The sequence below is a fragment of the Myiozetetes cayanensis genome, unplaced genomic scaffold (assembly GCF_022539395.1).
Source record: "Myiozetetes cayanensis isolate MyiCay16 unplaced genomic scaffold, myiCay2020 scf1, whole genome shotgun sequence".
NCBI lineage: Eukaryota > Metazoa > Chordata > Aves > Passeriformes > Tyrannidae > Myiozetetes > Myiozetetes cayanensis.
Genome location: NW_026086604.1, coordinates 84,996,475 through 85,023,295, shown reverse-complemented (window position 1 = coordinate 85,023,295; position 26,821 = coordinate 84,996,475). Strand labels below are relative to the sequence as shown.

General features: G+C 41.3%; 1 protein-coding gene across 1 annotated transcript; it reads right to left on the bottom strand.

Annotated features, from left to right (window-relative positions):
- Positions 1-1,301: 1,301 nt before the first annotated feature.
- On the bottom strand, positions 1,302-26,496 carry LY86 (lymphocyte antigen 86). The gene is made up of 5 exons (XM_050323262.1): positions 26,200-26,496; positions 12,847-12,933; positions 11,577-11,705; positions 4,494-4,546; positions 1,302-2,051 (listed from the first exon to the last, which is right to left on the bottom strand). Exons 1-5 carry the CDS (start codon positions 26,318-26,320, stop codon positions 1,956-1,958), a joined length of 486 nt encoding a protein of 161 aa, XP_050179219.1. The 5' UTR covers positions 26,321-26,496; the 3' UTR covers positions 1,302-1,955.
- Positions 26,497-26,821: the final 325 nt, after the last annotated feature.

Here is a 26,821-nt window from a genome sequence, read left to right as displayed (position 1 = left end):
GTTTCAAGTAGAAATGCTTAAACTAGTACTGTGTCTGTTTTTAATCTGCTGGTTATTTCATCAGATAACAGACCAAGAAGCTTGGTGGCAGGAATTTGGGTTTCAGTCACGCTTTTGTTGTGTGATTGCAGTGGAAGGGAGCTGAGCAAGTGGACTCTTGTGTGAGTGCTGCTGCTGAATGTAGTTTTGTTAGCTTCTCCACAAGGTATGGCTCTTCTGATGCATCACTGGAATCAGAGAAAAAAATGAGCTTGTGCTACTAAAATGCAGCAATGGTGGTGACTTGGATGACCTATTTCCAAAACAGCATCAGCACTTAAGAGTTGAACCCTGATCTGGGGACTGGTGGATGAAGCTGTCATGAACTCCCTGGCATTCTTTCTTTTCTCTCTCTTTTTTTTTTTTTTTTTTCTTTTTCCCCCAAACCAGGGTGTAATAGAAATGTCCTGAAAGTGCAGTGTGTTAAATGTGCTCTATCCCATCTTGTGGTGCTTGCTGGTTCATGTTCAGCAGCAGTAATCCTCCCTATGTGAGTAAGGCTCAAAGAGTTGCTCTCCTTTGCTGAGATAGCAGGTGAGAATTTTGCTGGACACGAAGAAAGCAACAGAATATCTATCCCTTGCTGCTGGCTGTTGGCTGCTCTGTGGTGCTGGTTATCTGTGCAGCAGGGATTTTCTTGCTGCTCAGGAATTCATTGGAGCTGCAGAATGTGGGTGTGTAGGATGGAGGCCACGTGTCAAAGCTCCTCTGTGGCCAGCTGCCCTGGCTGCACATGCACCTCTCCAAGATGAGGCATGCAGCCCAATCTCGCTACTGTCCCTCGTACACTTGTGCTCAGCTCCAGGACCCTCCTGTGTCTCTGATTCCTGCCCACACCTTTCCAAATCAGAACTCAATGCTACTCCCAAACCTTCCCCTACAGGGAAGGATCCAAAACAGTTCTCTATGCTCCCCTACCTAAGATCCTAATCCCGTGTGCTGCCCTATGCCTATCTAGGTTATCCAGCTACACATCAGCTACGCCAGGTGCAAAGGCTCTTGGAATGAGATGATTTGGGGATGTGCTACACCTGGAATGTAATTTGTGTTACTTCTCCTGGGGCTTTATGCTCAAAGCTAGGAACAGTTTGTCCTCTGTGAATATAATACATGTGTAAACATGACTGATACTTTATACTTAAAATGTACTAATTTAACTTGTTCCCCTCAATCTTCCCTCCCTCTTCCACTTCACCACCCCCCATCTCCTCCCCTTAAGCTTTGGAGAGACCTTAGAATCATGATGAAAAACGAGAAAAAACTTTGTTTCAGTATGAATTTATTGAGAAGCAAGAAGAGCAAATAGCTTAGGTACAGAATGATTCACGTATCACTTGAAAGACATTAAAGAACAAAAAATTCCAGGTAGACTCCAGAAGACTAGAGTGATATGAATCCAGTGACAGGACATGGATCACTGGAAAAAGGGCATGTTCATCCTATATGGATTTGTTCTGTGGTTATAACAAAATCTGTACTAGTGGAATCTCCAGGTAGGCCCCGGAGAAGATTTAAGATGTTGAATGCTGTAACTGCATAATATATGATATATATATATAAAGTCTTCAGCCTGTGTTAGAAATGGATGCCTCCATAACTTACTGCAAAAAAATGTTTAGGCTCTCGCCTGTTCTGCCTCGTGCTATTTTCATCCTAAGATGAAAACGTTGGTATTGGATATTTTCTACTTACAGCTGTATATATTAGAAGAAAAAAGTAGGCTACAGTGTGCATTTAGAGATAAAAGGTACCACTAGAGGATCTAGTAAATTCTTGAAAATAGTGAATTATAAAGAGGAACACCATCAGAATCACCATGTAGGGATTATTTTCTTCAGAATCATTGTAGCATGCAAGCAGCCCACTTGGCTTGAATAGTTCTGGTAGTCTGTAGCTTTCATGTAATTGGTTTGTTGCTAATAATAGTCTAAATAATTTTTCACGGTAAAATCTGCACAAGCGACAGTGACATGATCTTCATTAGTCAGCTTTGCTGAAATAGTGTAATCTCCCTGTGTGAGACAAAGACAAAGCAAGAGATTAACCCATCAGTAGTACATAGCTGCTTCTGTTTCTATTTCCAAGTCCTCTTCCCAGAAATAGAATAACCCTTCTCCCATGAAGTTCCTCCAAAACCTTTCCGGTCCAAATGTTTCACAAGTGGTAAAGAACTTGCCCATATTTTCTGCCAAAATACTCTCATCAGGGATATCAATGCTGACAAGCACAAGTTCAAAATTAAAACAGTGCAAGGGGAACAAAATGTTTTGATGCATAAAAAATCCCTTCAAATCTGTGCAACTTCTCATGTTTCTTATGAGCAAGCACAACATGGCCTGTGCTGTTCAGTAACTGGAAAGCAAAGAGGTGCTCACTTGTCTGGCACTTCAGTTCCTTGGATCTTGTTGTTCAGTGTTATTGATATGAATTTTTATGAAAGAGCACCTTGAGGGGATGTGCATGTATAGATAACTCAATATATGACGAATTCCTATATAATAAAACAAGGGGTAGTTTAATTTCAAATTGTGCGTTTAAAATTACGAATTCGGGCTTTTGGGAGAATTTGTATCATTACAGTACAAAAAAACCCTGAACCTTAAAGAAGCCATGACTATCTTGTTTTGGTCAAAACTGGTCTCTCCAGACACTTGGAGAAGGAGAAGCACTGTTTATGGGTGGTGACAAACTTACTTAGCAGATTTGGAGGAAGAAGTGAACTAGATTTCATTCACTCTATATTGCTGGCATTGCAGTAATTATTTCTGTGTTTTTTTTTTCTTTTTTTTTCTGGAGGGTAGAGGGGAGAAAAACCTGGGGTAGGATAGCTTGGCAGCAGTGACCTCCTAGCTGTGTAACACAGAAAGCTCTTGCCCTGCTCAGAACCTGCTTCTGGTTGTGGAGTAGAAAGAGGCATGGCTAGAATGAGTCAGGTTTCCTGACATTTGCCTTTTACAATGGGATTCCTAAAGCAATATCTGGCCTGTGTCCCCACAGAGAAGTTCAAGTTAAATGTAACATCCAAATTTAGAGAGAGGCCCAATGGCAACATGCTCATGAGAATACAGCCTTATTGTAATTGCTGTGTGGACTGTGCAAACGTCCCTCAGGCTGCTCAGATGAGGCTGTTCTTTGCAATGATCAGGAGACAATTGCTGTATGGAATAACTCCTTTTTGCCAGCATGGGAGGAGGGTATTATTTGCCTGATTGATTAATTAAAAGAAAAGGCTTCCTATTCCCTTTCTCACAAGCACATTGACTCTCTAAAAGCTTATAGTTAAATTCATGGGAGTTCATAATAACTAATTTCCATTGTTTATTAGATTTTTTTTTTCTCCTCCAGAATAAATTTTTGGTTGTGGTGAAAACTTGTTATTAAAAGAGGATTGTGAACAATCTTGGAATTTCTGGCTCCAAATTCAGCTAATTTGCCCAGAACTGGAGTTTTGCTGGTCCATGTGCATTTTTCTTGGGCTTTTTCTTGATTTAAAGATCTATTCCTCAGTTTGTCTAGAGGTTTTACTATGTAAATGTCCTCAGTGTGTTAGTAAAGCTACTCCTGGAGCAGGATGCTGATTGATGTGAACTCAAGCACTCCCGTATGAGAGGCCAAAAGTCATTGCTCAACACAACATCTCTAGGTGTAGGGTTTAGGGAAGCAGGCTGGTAGGTGTGGGATAATAGTCTGCATAAGGGGGCCCAGCTCTCTGTGTAAAAGCCTTGGGAAAATAAAGGTTGTGGTTGCTGCTATCACCAAGGGAAGATTGAGACATATCAAATGGTAGCTGTTATGGAGGCTCTATCCTCCCAGAGACCAGCTATCCTTGTTATCACCTCTGAAGGTCTTGGCAAGCCTGGTTCTTTGGGACTCATGTCTTTGTTCTGTATCCCTGTTCTGATCCTGTTCTGATCCTGTCTTCTTTTCCTGCACCTGGACCAATCCTGTGATGAACAGGCCTGAGATCTCATTTTTTGGCCTATGACATATGTTTTGTGTCTGCTGCTGAAGATCTGAGAGCTCATGCTGTGCCTCTCTGAGTAAATCTAAGGAGTATTTCACTGACCACCTGAGCTCTATGCTTTCGTAGTGGTGACTGTGATCCTTTCTCCACCACATTCTCAACTATGTGCCTTGATAATCTAGGTGATGCCTTCTTCTCTTCAATCTTGCTATTTTGAGAGTAAGAGAGGGAGCTCTTGGCTGCATGATTTTAGTGCTGGTACAGGAGACCTTCGATACTAAGAAAATCTGTCGGTCTCTGGATAATGGTGGTGCTCCTATGCTTTATAAGCAAATCCCCTAATTTCATATTGGAAAGAATTAGTCATGTAAAACACTATCAGATCCAGTGTGCTAGCCAGGGGAGCCTGGAATGTGCTGATGTGATTGCTGGTAGCCCTCTGACCACACCTCACCCAGAAAGCTTGGGAGCACAGCTGTGACCAACTTACCTGTGGGATTTCTTTGATTCCCAGTGTGACTGGTCCCTCATAGTGGAGATGTTCTGAAAAGCAACAGTGGTGTTGGATGGTTAGACATGCAGCACATAAAGGAAACAAGCAGCTGATCATAGATGCTTTCTTTGTGTAATAGAATTTCAAAGTGCTCCAGTGACAAGTGTTATGGAACTGCAAAATGCTGTATAGACAGTCTTGCAACAGCCCTCCTGAGAGAAATACCAGCATGTATACTGCCTTGTGGGGAAAGCAAGGCAGAGCCTGGACTCAAGGACTTGCAGCCTGAGTGGAGGAGAGGGTGAGTGTGCCTGTGTTAGCACGCATCCTTCAAATGGGGAAATGAAAGGGGACAGGGACTGCTGGACTCGGGTCCTTTAGCATGAACTATTAAGCACCTTCAAGTACAATAGCTGAACTGTACTGTTTTGGTAACTTTTATAAAAACCAGTCTGAGCTGAGCGTTTGAGGAGGACTTCTGACTGCTTGATGAACGTGACCTTAAAGTAATAAGAACATGTCTATCTCACTGATGAGGAAGCATTCACCAAGAAGTTACATGAGGTATTAAAGTCAACACAAGTAGTGCTGGTGACTGGAATAGAGCCCAGGAGATCCACCTTCCAATCCTCATCTCCCTAATCGTGCGAGGCATGCTTGCTCTTGGCTGTTGAAGAAAGGGCAACTTTGGCATTAATGGAGAGAATTAGCAAGCTATTTTGCAGTTCCTCCTACTTTTTCGTAGCTTACTGGGCCAAACTGTGCAGACTTGACTGAAAATAAAACTTGTAGATGTTTTGGTATTTCAGAATTTCTTGCACAACTTGCCCCACACAAGTCATGGAAAAGTCTTAAGAACTGTTTAAGGATTCTCTTTTGTAGGTGTCATGAAATATTCTTTACTTTGACAGTGAGAGAGGAGTAAGTGTTTCATCATGTTTATATGAGTATGTGCTGGCATCTTGATGCTTGTCACTTCTAGAGAGTTTTTTAGTCTAGTCTCACTGTAAGTTTATACTGTTTCTTCTGAAAGGCTGGACATAAGGTTCGTAACATCCTTATGTTGTATGGTCCATCTCACCATCCATGGACTTGGAAAACATTACACAGGAGGTCTTCCCACACATGTTATGAAATGTTAGTCTTGTAAAAAAATTTTATGAAAGAATCATGACTGTAAGATAAGCTAGGAAAAGGAGAAACCTCAGATATTACCAGTGTTCTGCACCTTTGCATTAATGAGAAGTTTGCTTTATGCAATGCCCTGATGATTCTGGGAGGTGAAGATGCAAAACAACTCAGCATTTCCCTGAAAAACCTAGTACCAAAACAGAGAACAGAATAAGTATGTTTTGGCTCATCAATCTCAAACAGATCAACTATGCTACAGCACCTGTGCTGTACTCATTCCTCTCTGCATCCCTGGCCAATTCACTGGACACCAACAAGTCTTTTCCTTTGCAAAGAGCAGTCACAGTTTGCTTCTGTGCATCACTGCTTGCTTCTGTGCACGAAGCAAGAGCCCAGGAGTCTGACACATCTTCACTGCAGAGAGCAGTGACTCAAGAATTTTAAAAATACAGTGCAGCCCACTTCTCAGTTCACAACTTTAATAGAGTCTAAATGGGAATTAAAGGCACTGCAGACTGCATGACTTAGGTGATGAGTGACTCCCTTGGGACTTAAGCTGTATGTGTGTCAGTGTGTGCTAAGGCATATTGTGAGCTGCCCCCTCAGGGTGGTGTGGACCATACAAGCTCATGCTTTATGTGTCCTTTCTTTTAGTAGAGAGCTTTGTATGGTAACCCTTCTTTCAGACAACTCTGAGCCTAGCAAATCTTGGATAGCACCAGAGGAGAAGGGAAAATCGGCTGCTAACAATCACCCTTACCCAAAGTTCTTCTCCCTAGGGACATGGAAATTCCTCTTGGATCACATGGCTCATTAGGATCTTACCTAGGCTCCCAGAAAGCCATCCAGAATCTAAAAATACAGATGCAGCATTCGAGCTCTGCAAAGTCTGTATTTTAAAATGAAGTAGGAGTCATCAGGCCATAAATTTGCTTCTGAAATGATGGCAATGCTAATCTCTCATCTAGTGTAGATAGAAGCTATTTTTCCACACACACTTCACTGTGTGATAAAGTAGCCAGATGAATGCAGTCTTGGGGCTTTGCCTCAACCCACTCTGTGAAATTTTCTATGATTGCTCTGATGTGTTGTAGATATGCCTTTGCTCAGTAATCAAAGAAGTCACTCTTACGGGCTGTATTATCTTTTAGGGAGCCTTCAGTTACGGAGATAACTTCAGTTCTGTGTGTCCAGTTTGAGGTCCATGTTTACTGCTTTATGCTTCAGCAGTAGCCTTATTTAGCTCTTTCTAACCAGGAGTCTTGCAGTGGTTCACAGTTCACAGTTACTAATCATATGGAGCTACTGGAGAGAGCCCAGTGAAGGACCGCTGATGTGGTTAAGGGACTAGAACATCTCTCCAATGAGGACAGCCTGAGTGAGCTGGGACTGTTCAGCCTAGAGAACAGAAGGATTAGGGGAGAGCACATCAAGATGTACAAATACCTGAAGTGGGGTTGTAAAGAGGATGGAGCCAGGCTCTTTTCAGTAGTGCCTAATGGCAGGGCAAGAGGCAGTGGGCACAAACTGAAACACAGGAGGTTTCTCCTGAACATCAGGGAAGACTTTTTTTACTGTGAGGGTGACTGAGCATTGGCAGAGATTGCCCGAAGTGCATGTGGACCCTTCATTCTTGGATATATTTAAAAACCCTGCCTGGACATGGTCCTGGGCAACTGGCTGTAGATGGCCTTGCTTGAAGTAGGTGGGAACTGGACTAATTTACCTTCAGATGTCCTTTCCAACCTCAGCCACTCTGTGTTTCTGTAACCAGTCCTCTAGGAAACTCCTGTGACCTTCCTTGCTTCAATGGGGAGGGGGAAACTATGCTGCTTTGAAAGTATGTCCTTAGAGGAAAGCAGGGGCACCTTTTGTTTTCAGCTAGTTGAGACCTGCCAGGAAATACTATGGATTCATAGATCTGCTGAATTTTATCATTCGTATTCACTTTGGACCACGGCAACCTCCTCAGAGCCTCTACTGGCTAAATAAAGCTTGTTTGCAAATTTTGAAAAGCCCATTCTATGTTTCAGTTGCATGAGAATTTCTACTATAATTCCAGAAGTATAAACATCCTCCAAAACCTTAAGGAATATATTTATCACAGTATCCTTTATACACATTTTCTCCATATATTCATACATTTTTACATCCCGTCATTGAAAGAGGATGAACACATCTGCTGCAGTAACTGACACAAACACTGAGCAGCTCTTTGAAAGAATTCTGTGGTCTTTTTAGAGAAAGCTCAAATGTAGTTGCAAAAAATGTACAAACATTGGGAAGAGCATAAATCATGAGTGCATTTTTCCCCTTAAAAAAATTCCCTGTTTCTGTATTGTTCTGCTAGTAAGTTACGTTAGATGTCAAGCATGCTGTCAACAGTGATGTATTTTCAGCCCGTTTTCTTAAAGACTTATCTGAAGGTGATTTCTGTAGAGCACCCTAGAAAATATTTATATTATATATAATATATATAATTTGCCACTGATTCAAAATGATGCTGTTGTATTTTTTGTAGCAGCTTTTCACTGTTGTTTCTACCAAAGTAACTTAGTCCTTTTCTTTGCCAGTAGACAGGCCTTTAGTAGCTTCCAATCTGAAGCAGAGTTTTCAAATGTGTAAGAGCTTCCTGAGGACTGCTTCAAGTTACTAGTTATCATTTATCATGAAGATGCCTCTCCTTCCTGAAAAAAGCCCCATAATGAAATTCTCACTCCTCTTTCTCAAATCTTCCTTACACTGAAAATCTGTATACGTTCTCACACTCTTGTACTATATAAAGACCCTGTATATCTGCACCCACCTCTTCCTTTTTCTATGTTCTAAATATTTTTAGAACTTCAATGCTGCATGTTTGAGTTCTTCTAGGACACGATCTTGCACCCATGCAACTGACACACAGCTTCTGCAGGTTTTATGGATGTAGGAATGATCTGAATAACTGCCAGCTATAGATGTATAGTTGAGTGAGAAAAACATATATAAATATATAGCCAGCTGAGAAGCATTCACTTTCTTTACTGGAGAGGAAAAAGTGAGATGAAGGGGCTAAGCAAGATGTCACTGTGCATCAGCACAAAGACCTAGCTTTGTAGTGTAGCTGCTTTCTCAGAAACAGGTACCTAAACTCTCAGTGTGATAGCCAGTTTTGTAATTCATGATGTGTTTGCTACTTTTATTCACAAATACTATTTTAGAAACTTGCCCACTGTAACACCTACAATAATGTAAAGAATGGAGATCTGAAGCAAGGTGAGGGTTTCTCTGTGGTTTGGGAATGTGCACAAGGAATTGTACAAGTGCTCTGGTGGTGCCTTTGTCAGTTGGGCCTGAAAGAAAACTTGCAGAGGATGCAGCTATCTTTTTGTCAGGAAACTTTATTTAAGCATGCAAATTGTGGTTGGCACATTGCTAAATATTACCCTGGTAGGTCTTTTACTCTGATTTTAGTGATTTCATTGGGAAATCTGTTGAATTTTATGTAACTGTTTTCTTTGAAGGAAGTGAGGAATAGCCATCACTTTCTACTAAAAAAGAGGAAGACCTGAGTTCATGCTATGCCGCAAAGAATTTAGCAGTCTTGCTGCTATTGTTTTTAAGTGGACAATGGCCAGCTTCCTTGCAACCTTTGAGCTAAGAACTTCACAACAGGCATACAGCTCAAAGAAAAGGATCTTGGAATCGTATTTAGAAGTCCTAATGAGCAGTGCCAGACATGACCCTTGCTTAACAAAAACAGTGAATACTGTATGATTATGATGAACATGAAACCTCCAGCTATATTAAGTCTTTCCAGCACAGAGAGTATTTCCAGTCATGGCAAAACTGTAGGAGAGCAAATAACAATAAAAACAAACAAAAAGAAAACAACCTCAAACACCTAAGACTTTGCCACATCAGGCTCTTATAAGTCTCTTTTTTTTGTGACTTCTGCTCTGCTCTTCCACACTAGTGAGTGGATCAACGAAGCCCGTAGTAGGACGATGTTCTATATAATTTTGGGAGAGGGAGGAACAGGCAATTTTTGGTCTCACTGTGAAAGGCAAGCAAATCTTGTGTGAAACTATATTTAAACTCAGGTCAGGTCTGGCCAGATGTTGGAAATGTTGCCTGTACAATAGGGAAAAAGAGGCTCTCCATGAAAAGCTTCAGCTGAAAGGGCTATATGCTCCCCCATACCTTTGGTAGGCTGCATGCTTCGCCATTCACATGTTGTCCTTTCTGCATAGGTATTAGGTCATATTTACAGCTGTACTAATATGGTAAATTATGCCTGAATTGTCCTAAATTGGTCTTCATCTCAATTCTGTGTCCTAAAACATGGTTTGGAATAAACTGTCAACTAATTAAGAAATACCACATTTTCAGTTTGAACCTCAGTCTGAGAAAGTTCACTTCTTTCCCACTGTGACTTAATTACTAAATAATAATAGCTACTGAAAGAGAGGGTGTGTATTAAAAAGTTTGTGGCAGAGGTTCTTGCCTGAAAGCAGGAATGCTTCTAAATGAAGATACATAGTATTATTTAAGCAACCAACTATGGGTTTATATCATAATGTACTTCAATTAGTAGAAACAATTGCCTGTCAGTTTAAGATTAAGGGACTTGGAAACCCCAGGAGGTTTTGGCTTTGTGGCTTAATGTGTGAATAGCAGTTTGTGTTCAGCTCAGGGCTGACTCTACTTCTCCTTAATGTATTCTCTAAAGGATGTTTAGTACTTCATCAGAATAAGATAGTTTTTCAGTTGGTCTGTGGGTGGGTTTTTTCCACTTGTAATTCAATACAAAATTGAAGAAACGTCTGAATTTAATTTTTTTGTCTATCTGGCTTACAGGATTTACATAATTGGTTGCTCATGCAGCATTTCTCTATTATTCTTTATGATAGTTCTGTGCTGTGTGAAATGTCTTAGTCATTTTCCAGGGGCTGTCTTAGCAGTAGTGCTGTGCATGGTCTTTAAACTCATAGCCCTTGCACATGAGTTATTGTAGTGTTATCAGGATGAAGATGCAAGTGGATGGAAGGAAGGCAGAGCTTCTGTTGCTAACTGGTGCTCTAACAACTCAAACTTCTCTGTGGCTCTACCTGTTTATTTTAAAATCAGCCTAAAGAGATGATCATGATGGAAGAGGGATTTAAAAATAACTGTTTAAGATATGTGGATGTTAAAGTCCAGAAGCATGACCATAGCTCTTCCAGACATAGCATGGCTAACTTGGCACTACCTGCTCTGTGTTGTGTCAGAAGGGACCTTGAGGTGCCCAGGCTCACCTGGGACCAAAGATGCCTGCTTTCTTATGGCAGCTGATACCGCTGTAAACCAACCGGTGCAAGTGTTCACCAGTTGGCAGCTCAACTGGCAGGAACTGAATTCATGTGGCTGCTACACAGGCACATGTTGAGCAGAAACAAGTTGCAAACCATAGATGGTATCAAATAGTATCTTGGTCCAAATATCCTTATTCAAGCATAATTCCTCTTAAAGTGAGCTGAAAATAGCCTTAAAGGACAGGAAGTGTTACTTGCTTAATAGTGAAGAACATGTTCAGAACAGTTGTTTGTTTGCTAGGCCATTTCTTTTACAGAACTAGCCTTTATTTTTGTCATACTTCTTGCTCACATGACAATCACATGCCCATAAATAGGGATTATGAACCTCTCTGCTGTTGGATAGGTTCACATAACCACAGCTATTTTTTATGGACTTGAAATTCCATGTGTGTGCAATTTTCTGTGATTAAAAGAAAAGTGAAAAAACAGGTTAGGGGGAAAAGCAGGCTCTTAAATTAAAACGTCTCTGTCCTACTGTGTTTCTGTCATCCATTAACATACTGTTGAAGTAAACAGAACATTACGGTGCATTGGTGTGTTCAACAGCACAGCGGGTGCATCCTGCTTGGAGTATTCAGCAGTCATCAAACACTTAGAGTGCTACCTAAATTACCTCCTTTCTTCATTCCACAGAAGATAAGCTTAGAATGACCCGGCGCGCAAAGCGTCTCTGAGTAGGTTAAGACCGTCTTCCCATTTATGATCAGGCTAAGCTTGACGTATAGTTCCTTGATGTCGTGTCCTACACACAAAGCAGAAAGAGAGACCAGAGAAAGTGCAAGGGTAAACAGGTGTATTACTTTATTTTAAAAAAAGATTACATTTTTTCCCACTGCTGTTTGAGCTATTAAATGTTTCCTCCTCACTGAGAACTCCTAATACATAGAAATCCATGCTTAAGCAACAGGTCTCTAAGCCCTTCAAGATATATGACAAAGGACATAATAGCATATATCTTTATTGTACTCGGACTTGTGGGAAAAATATTTACAAATGCCTGTAATGGGATTTTTGCAGGCTCATTTAACTTTGCAGCCACATAAAAACTCATGCTTCCTTGGCAAGTGGGTAACATTCTCACAAAATGGAGACCTTTTGCATACAAGGAAGCGTTCCCAAGTATTAAAAGACACCTGGCACACAAATTTATCTTCAGCATCAGGAATGTACAGAAGCACTTTCTTATTTCTGCTCTGGCAGTAGAGGTTCTAGGTGAGCTTGGGGCCAACAGGTTAGCAAGAAGGTGGCTTTTCTGTGCAAGGATCGCAAAGCAAGCTATGACTAATGTTAACTTGTGCACCCAGTTTTGACCTTTTGCTGCTGATCAGTCAGGTGCTGAAGGGTATAATTTCAGCTACTGCAGGTGGTAAACTGATGGCCTGTTGCCACAGGCTAGTACTTCCTCAGCATGTTTGTATGCTCAGGAGGGGCAGAGGGCCATCCCCACCTTCTCTGTGGGAGTCCATTCAGTCTCCTACCTGCAAGGGCCACAGCCTTGGCAATCTGGTGAGCGCTGCTGGTGCTGACAGAAGAGTGTGGGTGCTGTAGCTCTCTCATTCAACAAAACTTTCCCTAGAAGTCTTAGCTATGAAGATAAGCTCTAGAGCAGCCCCCCCCATCTTGGCTATCCATGTGTATAAATGAAGGCTAGGAGAGGAATAGGAGTTGGGGGCTGATACGACCCGCTTAGAGTGACGTACATAGTCTGAGGCCGAGCTGATAACAGAACTGACATTTCTGTAGCCCTGCATAGGTTTTGAAATTACCAAGAAATTAAGTTCATTCATATTTTGTGGGAGGTTTTCACTCTGGCTTATTTCTTAATACCAGCACTCACACATGAATTGCCTATTAATGGTGTGAGAAAATAGCAATTCACTTACGTAGGACCATTGAAGCTTTGATGTTAAAGGTGTGGGTTGCGACATCAGAACACTTGTCAATGCTGAAAACAAAATCTTGCTGGGGATCTGTTTGAAGACACAAAGCAGTAGGTAACAAGTTCTATCTTTAATGAAATGTAATGGCTGTATAGGAGAAAGCAATAGAAGTGTTATAAAAAACAATTTCCTTAAAAATTCTCCAAGAAGTGCTCAAAGCTCCCATACCTTGTGTTCAATATCTACTTAGCTACTTCTGTCCTTCCTGACACTTCAATCTGAAGCACAGTCAGGTGAGACTGAAACCTACTGTGTAGGAAAATGAGCAAAATTCAAAGAAAGCAAGTTCCCCTCAGTAGTGGGTAGTGAATACTTATTCAACAATGAATTCTCAGCACAACTGCTCTTCCCAGACACTATACACTATCATTCCTTCCCCAACACTGAGGGACAATTGGTTATGAAGATGCTTTTAGTTAATTTGTATCACAAGACAGCTTGGTGATGCTAATTAGGAAAATGAATCCTGAAGTGGAATGGAAGGTCCAAAATTGAAAATAAAATTGTGTAACTGATATAATGCAGTACTTTATGCTGGGTCCACCATCCCATATTTCTAACCCAGGAAATATTCTACATTTCTCCTTTTCTGGGAGACTTTAACAGAGCTGGGGTTAAAGGGAGCCCTTTGACTGATGATTGTCATGAATGTGGTTCTTGCGAGTTCCTACAGTATTTCTTCTTCTGCATCAAGCTCTAAAACTCTTGTATAAACATAATTGTTTTCACACCACTTCCACCTTCTTCCTTGCTGGCCTCTAAGAGACTTCATGCTATGCCTGAAGGCTTGTCGTCGTGTCACTCTCTGGTGACAGGCAGCAGCAACAACTGAGAGCTCAGCTGCCACAACCAACAGAATGTGCAAGTGTTTTCCAAAACTGTGGCTGGAGGTGAAAAATTTGGCTAGTTTGGAAACATATCTTGAGCCTCAAGGCTTGCTTTAGGCATAGTTTTGTCCCTCAATGTGGCTTTCCAACCAGCCTGTGCATCCAACCTCCTTCTCAGTGGAAAAAAGAGAAGCAACTGTGGCATGTGCAGAAGCAGCCACAGGCTTCTTGGTTTACATCGAGCTGGTAGTGACAAATATAGACTTGGGAACTGAGTTCTGTTTAAGTTATTGTTGCTTGAGCTAGTCTTCTTGCTGAATTGAAAATAACATGTTGGGAGAATTCCTTTGATGCTGTGGTGAAACTTGAGTCACGAGTGTCCTCTGTGAGGCTGAGTTAGCATCCCCATAGATTAGCTCTGTTTTTGCAGCAATGCCCCACAGCTGTAGCAGCTGGCAGCAAGCAAGTCTGTGTGACTGAAAGCTGACTGCTTAGAGGGGATCATGAAATGAATGAAAGTGTTGGGAGGACCTGGGGAGCTCTAACTAAGCCAGGTTCTGTGAGCCCACAGATCATCAGTGTGGTCTAAAAGGAGTACCCGAGCCCTAAGTTCTGGTAAATTAAGATAACGGTTTAAAAGAGACATAAAAGGCACTTGTATTTCAAACAGTTTTTTGTGTCTCTGTGCTGGATTTTGTCCTCCACACTACTAAAGCAGTCTCTGCAGTTGCATAATCTGCTTGGGACAAATAGTTAGTGCCTGGAGTTGTTTATCAAGTGAGACCCGAGTCAGAGGATTGTCTTTCCTCCCTTTCCATACTCCTGTTAATTCTCACTTTGTTTTTTTTCAGCTTCAGAGGCTGTTGGAATCAGTTAGAACAGTTTCCTGCTCCAGCCAGAAAGCATGTCAAACTTCTCTTTTCTCCAGGACCGTTACTCCTGCTTCCCCTCTGGTTTTTACCATCTCCCAGGGCTTGGTTTCCGCTTTCCTCTGGAGTTCTGCAAGAGCCCCTCTCGTTTATGTTTTGTGTGTGTAGTGTGATGATAAGGTTCAGGAAGCAGCTGCTCAGATTCAGAGCAAACTTGAGCATTGAGGCCTACAAATAGTGCTGGTAATCAAATTACTAAAATTGTTAGTTCCAAAATTTTCAGAAGGAGTTATAATCAAACATGGCACTGCAGCATATACGATGCTCTTCTCTTTTCAAAGTGAATAGGCTGTGTTTCAATTAACAAATTACATCATGGTGTTAGGGCTAGAAATTGAATTTTTAGTTCAAAATTTCTCATCAGTAACTGGGTAGAAAGGGGATGTTCATGAAACCAAGCTTCTCTGGAAAGCATGGACTTCTTACAATGACCCTGACCTCAGGGTTATTTTAATTTGGGTGTCTTGTGTCTGTTTTATTTCTATGTGTTTAGCTCCTTTAACAGATGACATATTTCGTGGTGCACTGTAGCCATGGATGTTTTTTACTACACTGTTAGTGTTGCAGCATAGGGCCCTGATATCAGAGAAGTGTTGCCTCATACCCAGAGAGGAAGAGAGTGTGGAAGCTCTCACATGAGAAATTCCAGAAAAATTTGTGAATTAGAGCACTTGGATTTTGTGTTGTTACTCTGTTGCTGAGAAATGTCAAATTTTCCAATGTCAAAAGAAACCCAATTAATTTTCTCACCATCTCACTGTGGAAATTCATGCTAAGACTTTGCAATCTAACATCTTAGATGCTGTGGTGTACTGAGGTGGGGGCCTCCAGCTGAAATCAATTGAAAGAATGGCTGTGTTGCTAAAGCTCGGTGCCAGGGCGTCTGTATTCCAAAACACATAGGCAGAAAGGTTGCAGCTAAAAAGGAAATTAATGAAAATAGTGGGCTTTAGCCATTTGATCAGTGAAGATGTCTGTAAATCCAGCTGTGCATTATGCACTAAGGGAGTGTGCCATACCCCTCTGTTTAAATGGTGAGGAGTCCCTCCTGTGGCAAAGACAACTCGAGGCAATTGCCATTTTTGTGTTTCATCTCAGATGCACAACTGTGAGTCACTGTGAGTCTCTTATGGAGGTTTAATACTTATTCTTCTGTGTTTGCCTCAATCTGAAGTGAGCTGGTTAGACTGAAAAAAATACATGTTATGTCTTTCACATGTGCAGAGCAATAACATTTACTGTTAAATCTCTAAAATATGTGGGGCTGCCCTTCAGCCTTCCTCTTCCCTGCAATATTTCATGGAGCACAGTACTGTATGTTCCCAGACTTCCCTCCACCCACTCCCTTCAATCTGCTCCCTCTTCCATAATTAAAGCTAGAAACTCTTCAACTGGTTGCAGAGTTTTGCTTTTCCAGTTCAGCTTTGATATATTACCAACACTTAAAACATTGTTGGAAATTTTGCAAACACATTGAGGTTTATCAGTGAAAATCTGCTTACTGATGGGAAAATGGGCATTCTTTGTGTATCTAGTGTGAAGGACTCACGCTGCAACGTATTTACAGCTAACAGTAAGGTGCCTGGGAGCAGCATTTGGATTCAAGTTTCTGTCTATGTGGTTCTAAATCTTTCATGCAACCTCTCTGAGAAAGGGACAAGTCTTTGACTTCTGTAAACAATCAATTCACTCTAAGATCTCTCAGATGTTTTGTTTGAATCTGATGCTGTGACTGATACTGAGCTGTACTGAATGCACAGCTCTTGCTGAAGACTGGCTTCTATAGTATTATCCTGCTTTGTGAGAGAGAAGTTTGGGATGTACCTAGCATCTTGCCACTGATCACACCTTATTAGTGATAGTATTAGTATTAGTATTAGTATTAGTGATGCATCCCACCTCCCATTTCACCCTACTGGGTGGTACCCTGGTGGAGATTTGTTGCTATATTGACTTGGGATGTGGTTTTCCTTGCATACCACCTGCACTGGCAGCACAGTGCAAGGTTTCAGCCTCTTTCAAGGTGCTCACAGGGATGGATTTGCCTGGGTTTTTCTTAGAAGACTGAGCAGGTGTATGTAGCACAGCCTAGAGGCCCAGATGACTTCGGGAACTTTTCTTCCTGGAGTTTTTTTCCCCTGCCTTTTTTCTTGGCAGAAGGTTCATAGGTGAATTATCTCAGACGTATTTACAGTGGTGTAACCCCAGTGATGGGGACAACAGATGGGAACTCACTTTCATGCCTCAATTACTGCAGTTGTGGGGCCAGCAGCTCGTGCTGCTGCTGAACATGGGTGTGCACAAAGCCACAGGGCTGTGAGCTGGAACTGCCCTTATAGCCTCCTGTGCTCTGGGAGGTGATCTCCAGAGCACGGGATGAAGCAGACAGCTGGGAATGATAATGTGCTAACCCACTGTGGCTATGTCACTTTGAGCCTGAGCTCCTAGATGCCTGACTGAGAATTACAGAAACTGTGTACCCAGATGGGAAGCACCTGTTATAGGAATTTTGCTGGGCTAGTGTACAACAGCCTCTCTCTTTTATTCTTCTCCCTTCTCCCCCCATTTTGTTAACTATCCTCTACTGGCTTCACTCTCATCTGAATCTGCTCTAAAATCACATTGTTTCCATATGAGCATGAAAATGAGTGGTATGACTGAATAGCAGCAGCAAGCAGATGAGCTGTGCTTGTGAGAGTCCACATCTGTAAGCCCTGGAGTGGTGGAAAGACTCTCTAAGTGGGTAAGCTTTGGGTGTTTCAAAATAACACTTCTAGGAGCAGATAAGCCACAGAATTGAATGATATCACATAGCTGCACTTGGCTAGGGTCAAATAAGGACAGCCTGGTGCTAGAGGAGCTGGAAATTAGCACAAGGAAGAAATGTATTTAGCAATTACCCAACACTCCTCACCTTCAAAGCTGTTAATAAAATTAAATCATTAGTCTTTACAGCATTCAAGGTGATGAAAGGAGAGGGAAAAAATGAGGAACTGTTTGGGATTTCAGACTTTATGTATTAGTTCAACAATTTCCCTTTAATGTCTATTTAAATAAATTAACCTGAATGCTCAAGGTTATATTTGACACTGGAATCTACTTATGAGGAACTGAGGAAGAAGCATCAGGTGAATTAGCAGCTCTCCGATTATGCATCTAGATTTCCCTGAGCACCTTCAATTTAATGAACTTCCCTTTGGGCCTGCCTTCACTGCGTGCCACTGCCACTTTCAGGTGTGTCTGGGAGGGGCAGAGTCACCCTCTGTTCAGAGGAGAGCAGAGCAAATCGTGGGACTCATGTTGTCTGTGTCTGCCTTATTATGAAAATGCTTCATTCCAAGACACTTGCTTTAGCCATGACCAGCTCCAGGCTTTTGCCTAGTTCAAACAGGCACTCTGGCCTCCTTTGCAGAAGTCACTGTATGTTTTATCACCTGAATTTTTCTGGCTAAGCAAGCCTAAGCAAGCCTAGGAAAAGAAATAGGGAAGATGAAAGTTTGCATATCCTATATGTCCCAGGGTTACAAACTGCGTGAGTACCCCTTTGTGATATCAACTTGTGGTCTACTTAAACCCAAAGCTCTTGGAGATGACCAATGGAGTGAATGCTTCCTTTCTGATAAAACTTACATGGCTGTAGAGAGAAGCCTAAAGATTTGGTTTCAGTATAATCTCTAAGCTAAAAAAGTCCAGAGAACTAGCAAAAGAAACTTAAAATATGGCTTAAAAAAAAATGTTTATGCAAGTTAAGTAATTTCCACTCTTCTCTCAAGAATACTGAACACTTGTAATGCAAAGAGCAATTATATACTACTTGGCTAGATTAAGGTACAAGCATTACTGGCTGGTGCTTATGGCCTTAGTTTTGTAGCCAGGTGATTCCAGTATCTTAGAAAATTAGTTTAAATAAAGGACCAAGACTTTGTCTCTTGCTGTTTCAAATCAAACTCATTGCTGAGTATATGATGTCCAAATATGCAAATATTCAGAAACAGTAACTCAGAAAGCCTTCTCCAAATGTCAGATGGGGAAGAGATTTGCTGGTACCAGACTGATGTGATGAGTTGGAGAGAAGCGCCTGCAATGACAGCAGGTGTGAGGGGCTCTCTGCAGCTGGATGGCTGTGTTTGGGGATGGGGCTGTCCCTAGCATGCATAAAGCAGCATTGCCAAAGACATGCCCCTAGACTCCCTGTTTTTCCTGCCTGAACCACCTTTCTTTGAGAGCAGCCTTATTAAAGATGTTTGCAGAGGCTCAAGGGGAGGACCAGTGTCTGAAGGTTCACGTAGTCTTTCCTTGCTTTTGCCAGAGGTGGTATTTGGAAAGGGGGATTTCTGTGCTTTGTGTGGTATAACAAAGCTTTAACCAAGCCTGTTTAAGAAAACAAAACTGAAAGATGCTGGCTTTGAGAGATAGCACATACATATCTGTATTTGATAATCCCGATTTGTCCTAGTTAGCTTCAGAGAGAAAGGCAGACAGGGCAGGCTTCAGCTACAGCAGTGTAACAAGAAAATACTGCATTAATTTGGGCCCAGCAGGGAATGTATTAGAGAGAGAAAGTCTTTGTTCTTCTGTTGGTAAGAAAACACCATGCACTGTACGAATAAGATGCATACAGTAACTGCCTGTATTCCTAATCAGATACCTGTTCCCTCCTCATATTTTTTTTTTAATCATTTTTTTTGTATTGCCCTACTTGAGCTGAAGTTATCTGGACATCAGTGCTTGCCAGTATGACTAGGGATTTGCAACAGACTTTCAGGCTTGTGTCAGAAATAGAACCAAACATTACTAGAAACTGTCCTGCTGTTAGACACATGCCATGCTCTGGGATAGCAGGGTATACTGCTGATTATACAGAACAGTAATCAGCAGCATATAAATGGGCTAAATGTTCCCATTTTCCCAGGATAGGTTGAAATCTGCCACAGGAGCATGGCAGTAAGCTGTAGCTGAAATGGCATGCTCCCTCTGCTGAGGAAACTAGCTGGGTTCCCACCTGCCTGATCACTGCTGGATCATTTGACAGGAGCCATCCATCTCCAGGTGAAGAGGAAACTGAAGCATTGAATTAATTTGTGGTAGTTTTCAAGATGCTAGCTTTTGGCAACTGGAAGCTCTCATGAGTCTAAAAGCAGCATCTGTAACAGGTTTTGGATCGGCACGTGATTAATCTGTATAGGGCATTTGGACATCTTGTCACCAATGGCCACTGTTTCTCCCTAGATTTAGGTTGCCATAGGCCCACTGAATTTGGTACAATGACACCACTACACAATAATGCTGAAGCAGTTTTTTGCATTTTTGAGGTGTGTTAATTTTATTCAGATTATTTTGGATATTTTTGCTCTGATGAATGTTTAATTGCTGTAAGAACATGATCTCCTGACTTAATTTTCTTTGGTAAACTGTAAGCATAGTAGGGGACAGAGAGTTTTGAGGCTTTGCTGGTAGCTCTAAGTGAGATGATGTGGCAGTGTTAAGAAAGCATAGCAGTGCCTCATAGGCTTACAGAGGAAGATTTACACTGGAACACTTCTCATCAGCTGTGGTTTGTCCTTGCTCCTGACTTTATGCGGTGAATGTGCCTCTTGACAATTTTTGCTTTGTGTGATATAGGAGCTAATCTCAAATTTTTGTCAAACTGTTAAAATAGCTGTGACTAACCTGTTTAGTATGTTAGAGTGCTCCCTCCATAGAGACTCAAATTCAGCATCCATAAGGAAATGGCAGTGCTGCCTTGCCCACACTACTTCTTAACTGTAATGCAATATACTACTTTTTAGGTGTGTCTCTCCTGTTTTCTTCCAAAGGGGAGAACACATTTTCCTATGGCTTGCCTTGTGACCTGTTACCCCTCCTGCTTATGACTACTTTAGTGATTCAGTGGCTACAACAACTGAAGACATGTCAAAAGACAATGGGTGAAAAACATGCCAACCAGTTTGGATTTATAAGCTAGAGATAAGCAGGAGAGGGTGTCACACATAAACAACCCTCTTTTGCATTCCGTGATGCAGGACCTTAATTGATTTGGTGAAGAATTTGGCACTGTGAGAAAACCACTGAGGACTAAATTAGATGGGAAAATTTAAAGCCTGGTGGGAAAGGTTCAGCTGAGGTTAATTCTCTCCACTACTAGTCTCACTGAAAACATTAATATTGATTTTACTAAATGGTTTAAAGTCTAGATGCTGAATCTAACATTTTTGCCAGAGTACCTTGGAGGTATGAAATTGTCTCCTGCTCCTTTATGCCATTTACATTTTAAAACTTACTAAGTACTTTCCTCTCTCTGGAAGATGGGGTAAAATAACATTCAGAACCACCTCAAGAGTTCACATAGGAAAGGAAGTTTAAATCCTCTCTAATGAAGTGGAGAATGAAATAGATGAGGCAGCTTTAATTCATGAAGGAATCAAAATCTTAAAAGAAAATTCGCATGTGCACTCATAACTATGCTACCTTCATTCTGTTGATAGCTTCAGTTTGTTAGGATCTGGTGCCAGGAATATGCATGTCAACCTCTGGTCTTCCCCTCGGAAAAAGTAAGTTATACCAGATGAGTACAGCAGCAAAGCTATGACAATAAGATGGCTTGGACAGAGTAAACAAACTAAAAACTTGTTTTCAAGTGAAATTCTTAAGTTCTTTGATTGTTTGCCCATCAGCAATCTATGCAACAAAAGATCAGAGGGGAGTTGGTGTTGTGTGGCTTTAAATAATTTAGAAGCAGAAGCAATTGCTGGAGACTGTTTGAGGGAAATAAATAAATAAGTCCAAGAGAAGCATCTGGCTTGATCTGTCTGCCAAAAACCCAAAGAATAATGGAAAAGAACCCCTTTTACAAAGTGTCTAGAAGAATCTTTGCCCTAAGGAGGCATGAGGTGAGAATTTTTTTGCAGACTTTTCTTTACCATCTAAATCTATCAGATTATTTAGGTCCTTTAACTAAAGGATGTAAGTGTGTGGTCAGGGAGGAAAAAGGACTAGTTAAAGTGGCTGACACAGAGAACTGAAAGTGATGTGCTATAAATTTAGTGCTGCAATGATGACAATTTAGCATTTCACCAAGATCCAAATCCAAGCTCACAAATTTAAAGAAAAGCCATACAAATGAGAGTTTCTCTAACTGCAAATGCAACCCAGTGCAAGCATGTACTGAAGTGGGCAGTGCTGCTCTCTCCTACTGGACCACTGCAGGGCAGGAAAAGGGTTTGTAGAAATAATTCTGCTTGAACTGTGTCATAGAACTAGGCAGACATCAAGCTTATTGGACATCAGTTCAGTCGGACTTTCCTCTGTTTCTGAAGAGGCATTGTCACTAAAAGCAATTCTTTGGATGACCAGAGTCTTTGTCTAGCAGAAGACATTAATTAAAGTAAATGGTTAACTGTATCCGGAAATATGTTTTATTATTTTTAATCTGTAGGTATACAAATACAAAACTTGTAAAGGGTGCAGCCAGTTTCATATTTAGGTTCTGGAGGTTGAAATGAATACTGATTGATTGCTCCTTCTCCTGAAACTTCAGCTACTGGCCATTAACCTTGCTTCAGATGAAAAACAAAATAAAAGTAAGCAAAATCACAATGGGAAAATGTGTTTGTCTATGATATTTAAAAATCCTATGTGGTCTAAACAGTGTTTTATAGAGCATTGGGAATATTTCTGAAGATGTCATCTTCAAATACTAGTACTTTGGCCAGAAGATCTCCCTGAAATTCCCTTTTATTTACTCCCATGCACAGAAAACAAAGCCCTTAATGGTCCATGGTGTCCAGACCCTGTCTAAGAACCTTATCCTTTATCAGTTTCCTTTGCTCCACTGTCAAGAAATCTACAGTTTCAGGCACTGGGCAGCTCTGAAATCTCCTGGGTCTTAATCTAAACATAGAACTTTAATAATCACGGAGCACAGTGTGGGGGTTGCTGGTTGAAACAAAAACTGACATTCTGAAACATTAATTTATTGATATATGCCCAACTAACATTTCAAGAAAGAGCTGTAAAAATAGTTGGAAAATGGTTTTCTTGTGTCTGCAGGAGGAATCACCTGCTTCCCCTGTGAAGGGGATCCCATTTGAATACTATGTAGTGGGAATGTTTTCATGGCTAATTAAGGCAATTCAGCTTACAGGAGTGACCTAGAAGCAGGTGCTTGTAGACTGTTGAGGAGTTGTGTTTTGTAATCTCTGACTGCATTGCACTTTGCACTTCCAAGTGGGTGCCTGTTACTCAAATAACACCGGAATCTGCTTGGGGCACTTTGTTACATTGCCTACCTGCCCCTCCCTTCCCAGACAATTGCCTTTTAAAATGTAGCTGGGCATATCAAAGGCATTATTACGGTAAAAATCACTGTGAAATTAAGAACGATAGGAATTGGTCATTTGTGTAGCAGGTTCTTTTCATGTCTGTGCATAGACTTGCCAATTAAGGTTCTCTTTTCTCAGTCGGAGATGTTAACCTGTGCTGCTTTTATCTCGGGATCTCTGCCCAGGTTTCTAGAGTGATTTGTGGTCACTTGAGATCTTCCTTCATTTTTGTCACTTGTTCCTGGGAGGAAGAGTGGCCCTGATAGGAAATGTCTTGCTATTTAAAGACTGTCTCGGTGTTATGTCTCCTGCGGTTATACAGAGGAGGCAGCACACTGTCTATTTACTTTACTTTTAGACGACCCATCTCTCAGCCTGACGTTCTCACCATGGACTTGCTGCTGAGAATTGTTGTCTGATTTCTTTTAGATTGCTCTTTTACAACTAACTGTATTATATTGATCACTAGAATCTTGTCTAGCCCTTTCTTTTCATGCATGTCTTGGGGTCCTGGTTATAGAACATTTAGTCTGATGTGGCTTAGTGGAAATGGGGATCCTTTCTATAGGATCCAGAGCATGGACTGAGGCTGAGGGCTTGATACACATCTGTGTCTTAGGTGTTATAGGGGCAGGATGCAGCTGGAACAATTGCTTGAGACAGGCCTTTGGGATTTGCTTCTGGCTACAGGAGATTGCTACATTTTCTCTATTTTCAGTTATCCACCTAAACGTCTCTGCTGCATTAATCACAGTTATATTAGGTCATATTTTTGGCTTTAGTCAGATTTTTACTACATTATAGGAGAGGTTCTGATAAACTGCAAGGCAAAAATGAGCACTTGACTCCTTTTTAAATGCTCAGACTGAACTCTATTAATTTGTTGATAGAGGGCATTCAGCTCCAGAAATAAAGTTGTGAAGTACTTCTCTCAGCTTCCTTACATTTCACTTAATTCAACCCTAATTCACTGATAACTTCCTAGAGTCTTATAGTAACAACAATAGAGGTGAAATCCTGACTCCCTCGATGGCAACAGGGATTACTTTACCCAAGATTTCATACTAGTTACCTCACTGTGGTTCCTATATCCCAAAAATGGGTCATCTGCTGATACCTTCAGTGGAGTAGGAAATATCAAAGGAATTTCTCAGACTGGAGGGATGTGTGGGGCATTATTCCCCTGAAACAGCTGAAGAGTAGGGGCACTTGCCTAGAATTGACTCCATGTTTGCTGATACTATATATTTGTCATGAGAAGGTTTGTTGGGAAAGGGCCTTGTCAAACCTAGGTACCAACAAGTCTGTTTCCTCCTGGGTGAGAACAATTGGCAGGACACAGATGAAAAATTAAGCTATGTTCTGCCCATCTAGTTACAGTTTACAGTGAAATGAAGTAGAGACAAATCTTCCCACCTGCTGAAAGGGTGATCAACACCTCTGGCACCATCGTGAGCTTGCCAGAGAGCTCAGTAAGAATGGTGTCTTCTATGAAGGGTATTCAGATTTATCCTCCTCACCTGTAGATTTTTGAGCTCAACCCAAAACATCTCATATTTTTCTCCTTTATGAAAACTACCAGACTATGAACTGGGTCAGCAGAGATGCAAATGGTGCATCCTGATTCTACAGGTGTGGTAGCCTCTGCAAAAAGGCAGGGCAGAACATTGTGATGGTAGTTTTGAGTTGCAACAACTTGAATGTTGACAGAGCTGTAAGAGAGCAAGAAATCTGATTTCAAACAAGGAATCTGATTTAACTCTTGCATTGTTTCCACGTCTGTGTAATCTCTAATCTCTTCATCTCCCATAGCTGTGACCAGGAGAACAGAAAACCACTCTCAATGGTAGGACCTGACCTTTATGATCTCTGGCTCGTGCTCCTCAAGCTGTGAATTCCCCCTGAATGAATGCACCTCTTATCTTTCTGTTCATAGCAAACCCAAATAACTGACAGAAACAAATGACTCTAAACAAATGCATATTGTTAGCTAGGCCAGTGGTGTGCATAGTAAGAGGCAATCCTTAACTGGCACATGCCAGCAGACAAATTCATCATCATTTGAATTGGCTCAAACTGAGCATGTGCCTCATTGTCAAAGCATCTCATGCTAACTGAGACCTGTTGATGGAAGAGAATTCATTTATGCAATAAATTCTTACTGAAATAAAGGTAATGCCAAAGCTTGTATTCAATATTTAATTAAATATTTTCTTAATGCATGATAGCCATTTATAGTATGTGAAGCTTGACTTTAGTCTCCTGGGAGCAGGCCAGTAAAGAATAGCATTACAAATATTTATTTACTTCTGTTGTCCCTCACCGGCTTTATTCTAATGGGTGTGCAAAAATGCATGAAAGCCACAGGGAAGAAAGAGCCCCCGGGAAAACCCTTTGTATCAGGATGAATTGGAAAAACAAACTCTAGGGTGCTCATTTGCCATGAATCGCTTTTCACATCACGTGCGGAAAATGAATGAGGCGTCTGTGAATCTAATTCCCTTTGTCCCAGTTGTAAAGCCGATCAGCACAATAGGAGAGGCACAAGGCCAGCAAAGCAAGAGGTGGAAAGCGGGCACCGTTCAGTGAATTCATTTTCAGTCAATTTCAGTGTCGCTTCTTTTCTTCTCTACAGATTTAAAGAGCAAACAAAACCCTATGATCTCTGGGAAATGCCTCTGGTAGGGGCTGCTGCTGAAGTCTTACTAAGCACGGTGGCAGTGGCAGGGAATATGAATCCTTCCCACTGTCACGCTGGGTCCCTTGTCACTCCAAGTGGGAGGACAGAAAGCACATCACCACAGCCTCATCTCATATTAGGAAAACAGCAGATCACTGAAGAGCCTGTTTTGTCCCAGGGGTAACAAAGATAAAGACCTAGGGTCTTTCCTTTTTTTTTTTTTTTAAACCTAACTTCTAGATAAAAATCCTGGTCATATCTTTCATCCTGACTTGGGGTTTTGACAGCTGTTCATTATTCTGAACTAAGTTACATTATTCCTCTTTATTATCTTCTATCTAAATACAGTTAGATTTGTGTGTGTGTGAATCAAAACCAGCTATACTTGAAAGATTAAAAATATTCTAGATGAGAAACCCAGTGCTGGCTTGGGAATATAACCCTTCAATTAATTGCCTGGCTTATAAGTGTCTCTCACTGCATAAGAACAACTTTGTTGAGAAGCTAAAAAGAAAATGGAAATGGTAAAAAAATCTCACCACAGCTTTTGTAATATATTTCCAAGTTGTCCTCTTTGCAGACTGTGTGCGTAGGCCATTCTGTGCTGGCATTGATGTAAAGCAGGACCAAGATGAAAATAAGAACATTTGATGTCTTCATGGTGGTGGTGGTGGTAGTTTGCAGGATCACTTCTCTGTCTCTTGCTAACTCTCTTGGAGGGAGGTGTTCGTTTCTCCTAGGGACAAAGGGCTTACAGTGTTCGTGCCTGCAGAAGGGTTAAGTGAGTCAGTGCAGGCTTAGCATGCCACAATGTGGTATAAACAAGAGGCTAATCAGAATTGGAGGGTGCTATTTCCGTGTGCTTAGACTTCTGCTTTCTGTTCTTCGTGTTAAACTAATGACAAATGAGCTAATCACACCTACTCACTGCACGGCACAGCCCTGCCTCAGTGCCTGCTGGAACAATGCGGTGAACTGTTTATTTCGTCTCTTGCTGCCAGTTTCTCTTGAAGTCAAAGCATTTGGGGCAAGACTTGAGACAGGTTTATTTTGCAGCCCTTCTGGCTGCAAAACGTTGCAATCCAAATTGCCCCATCTTATTCACACCAAGTCAACGCGGAAGATGGACAGTTTGGTTTCTGTGTTTTTCCTAGTAACAAA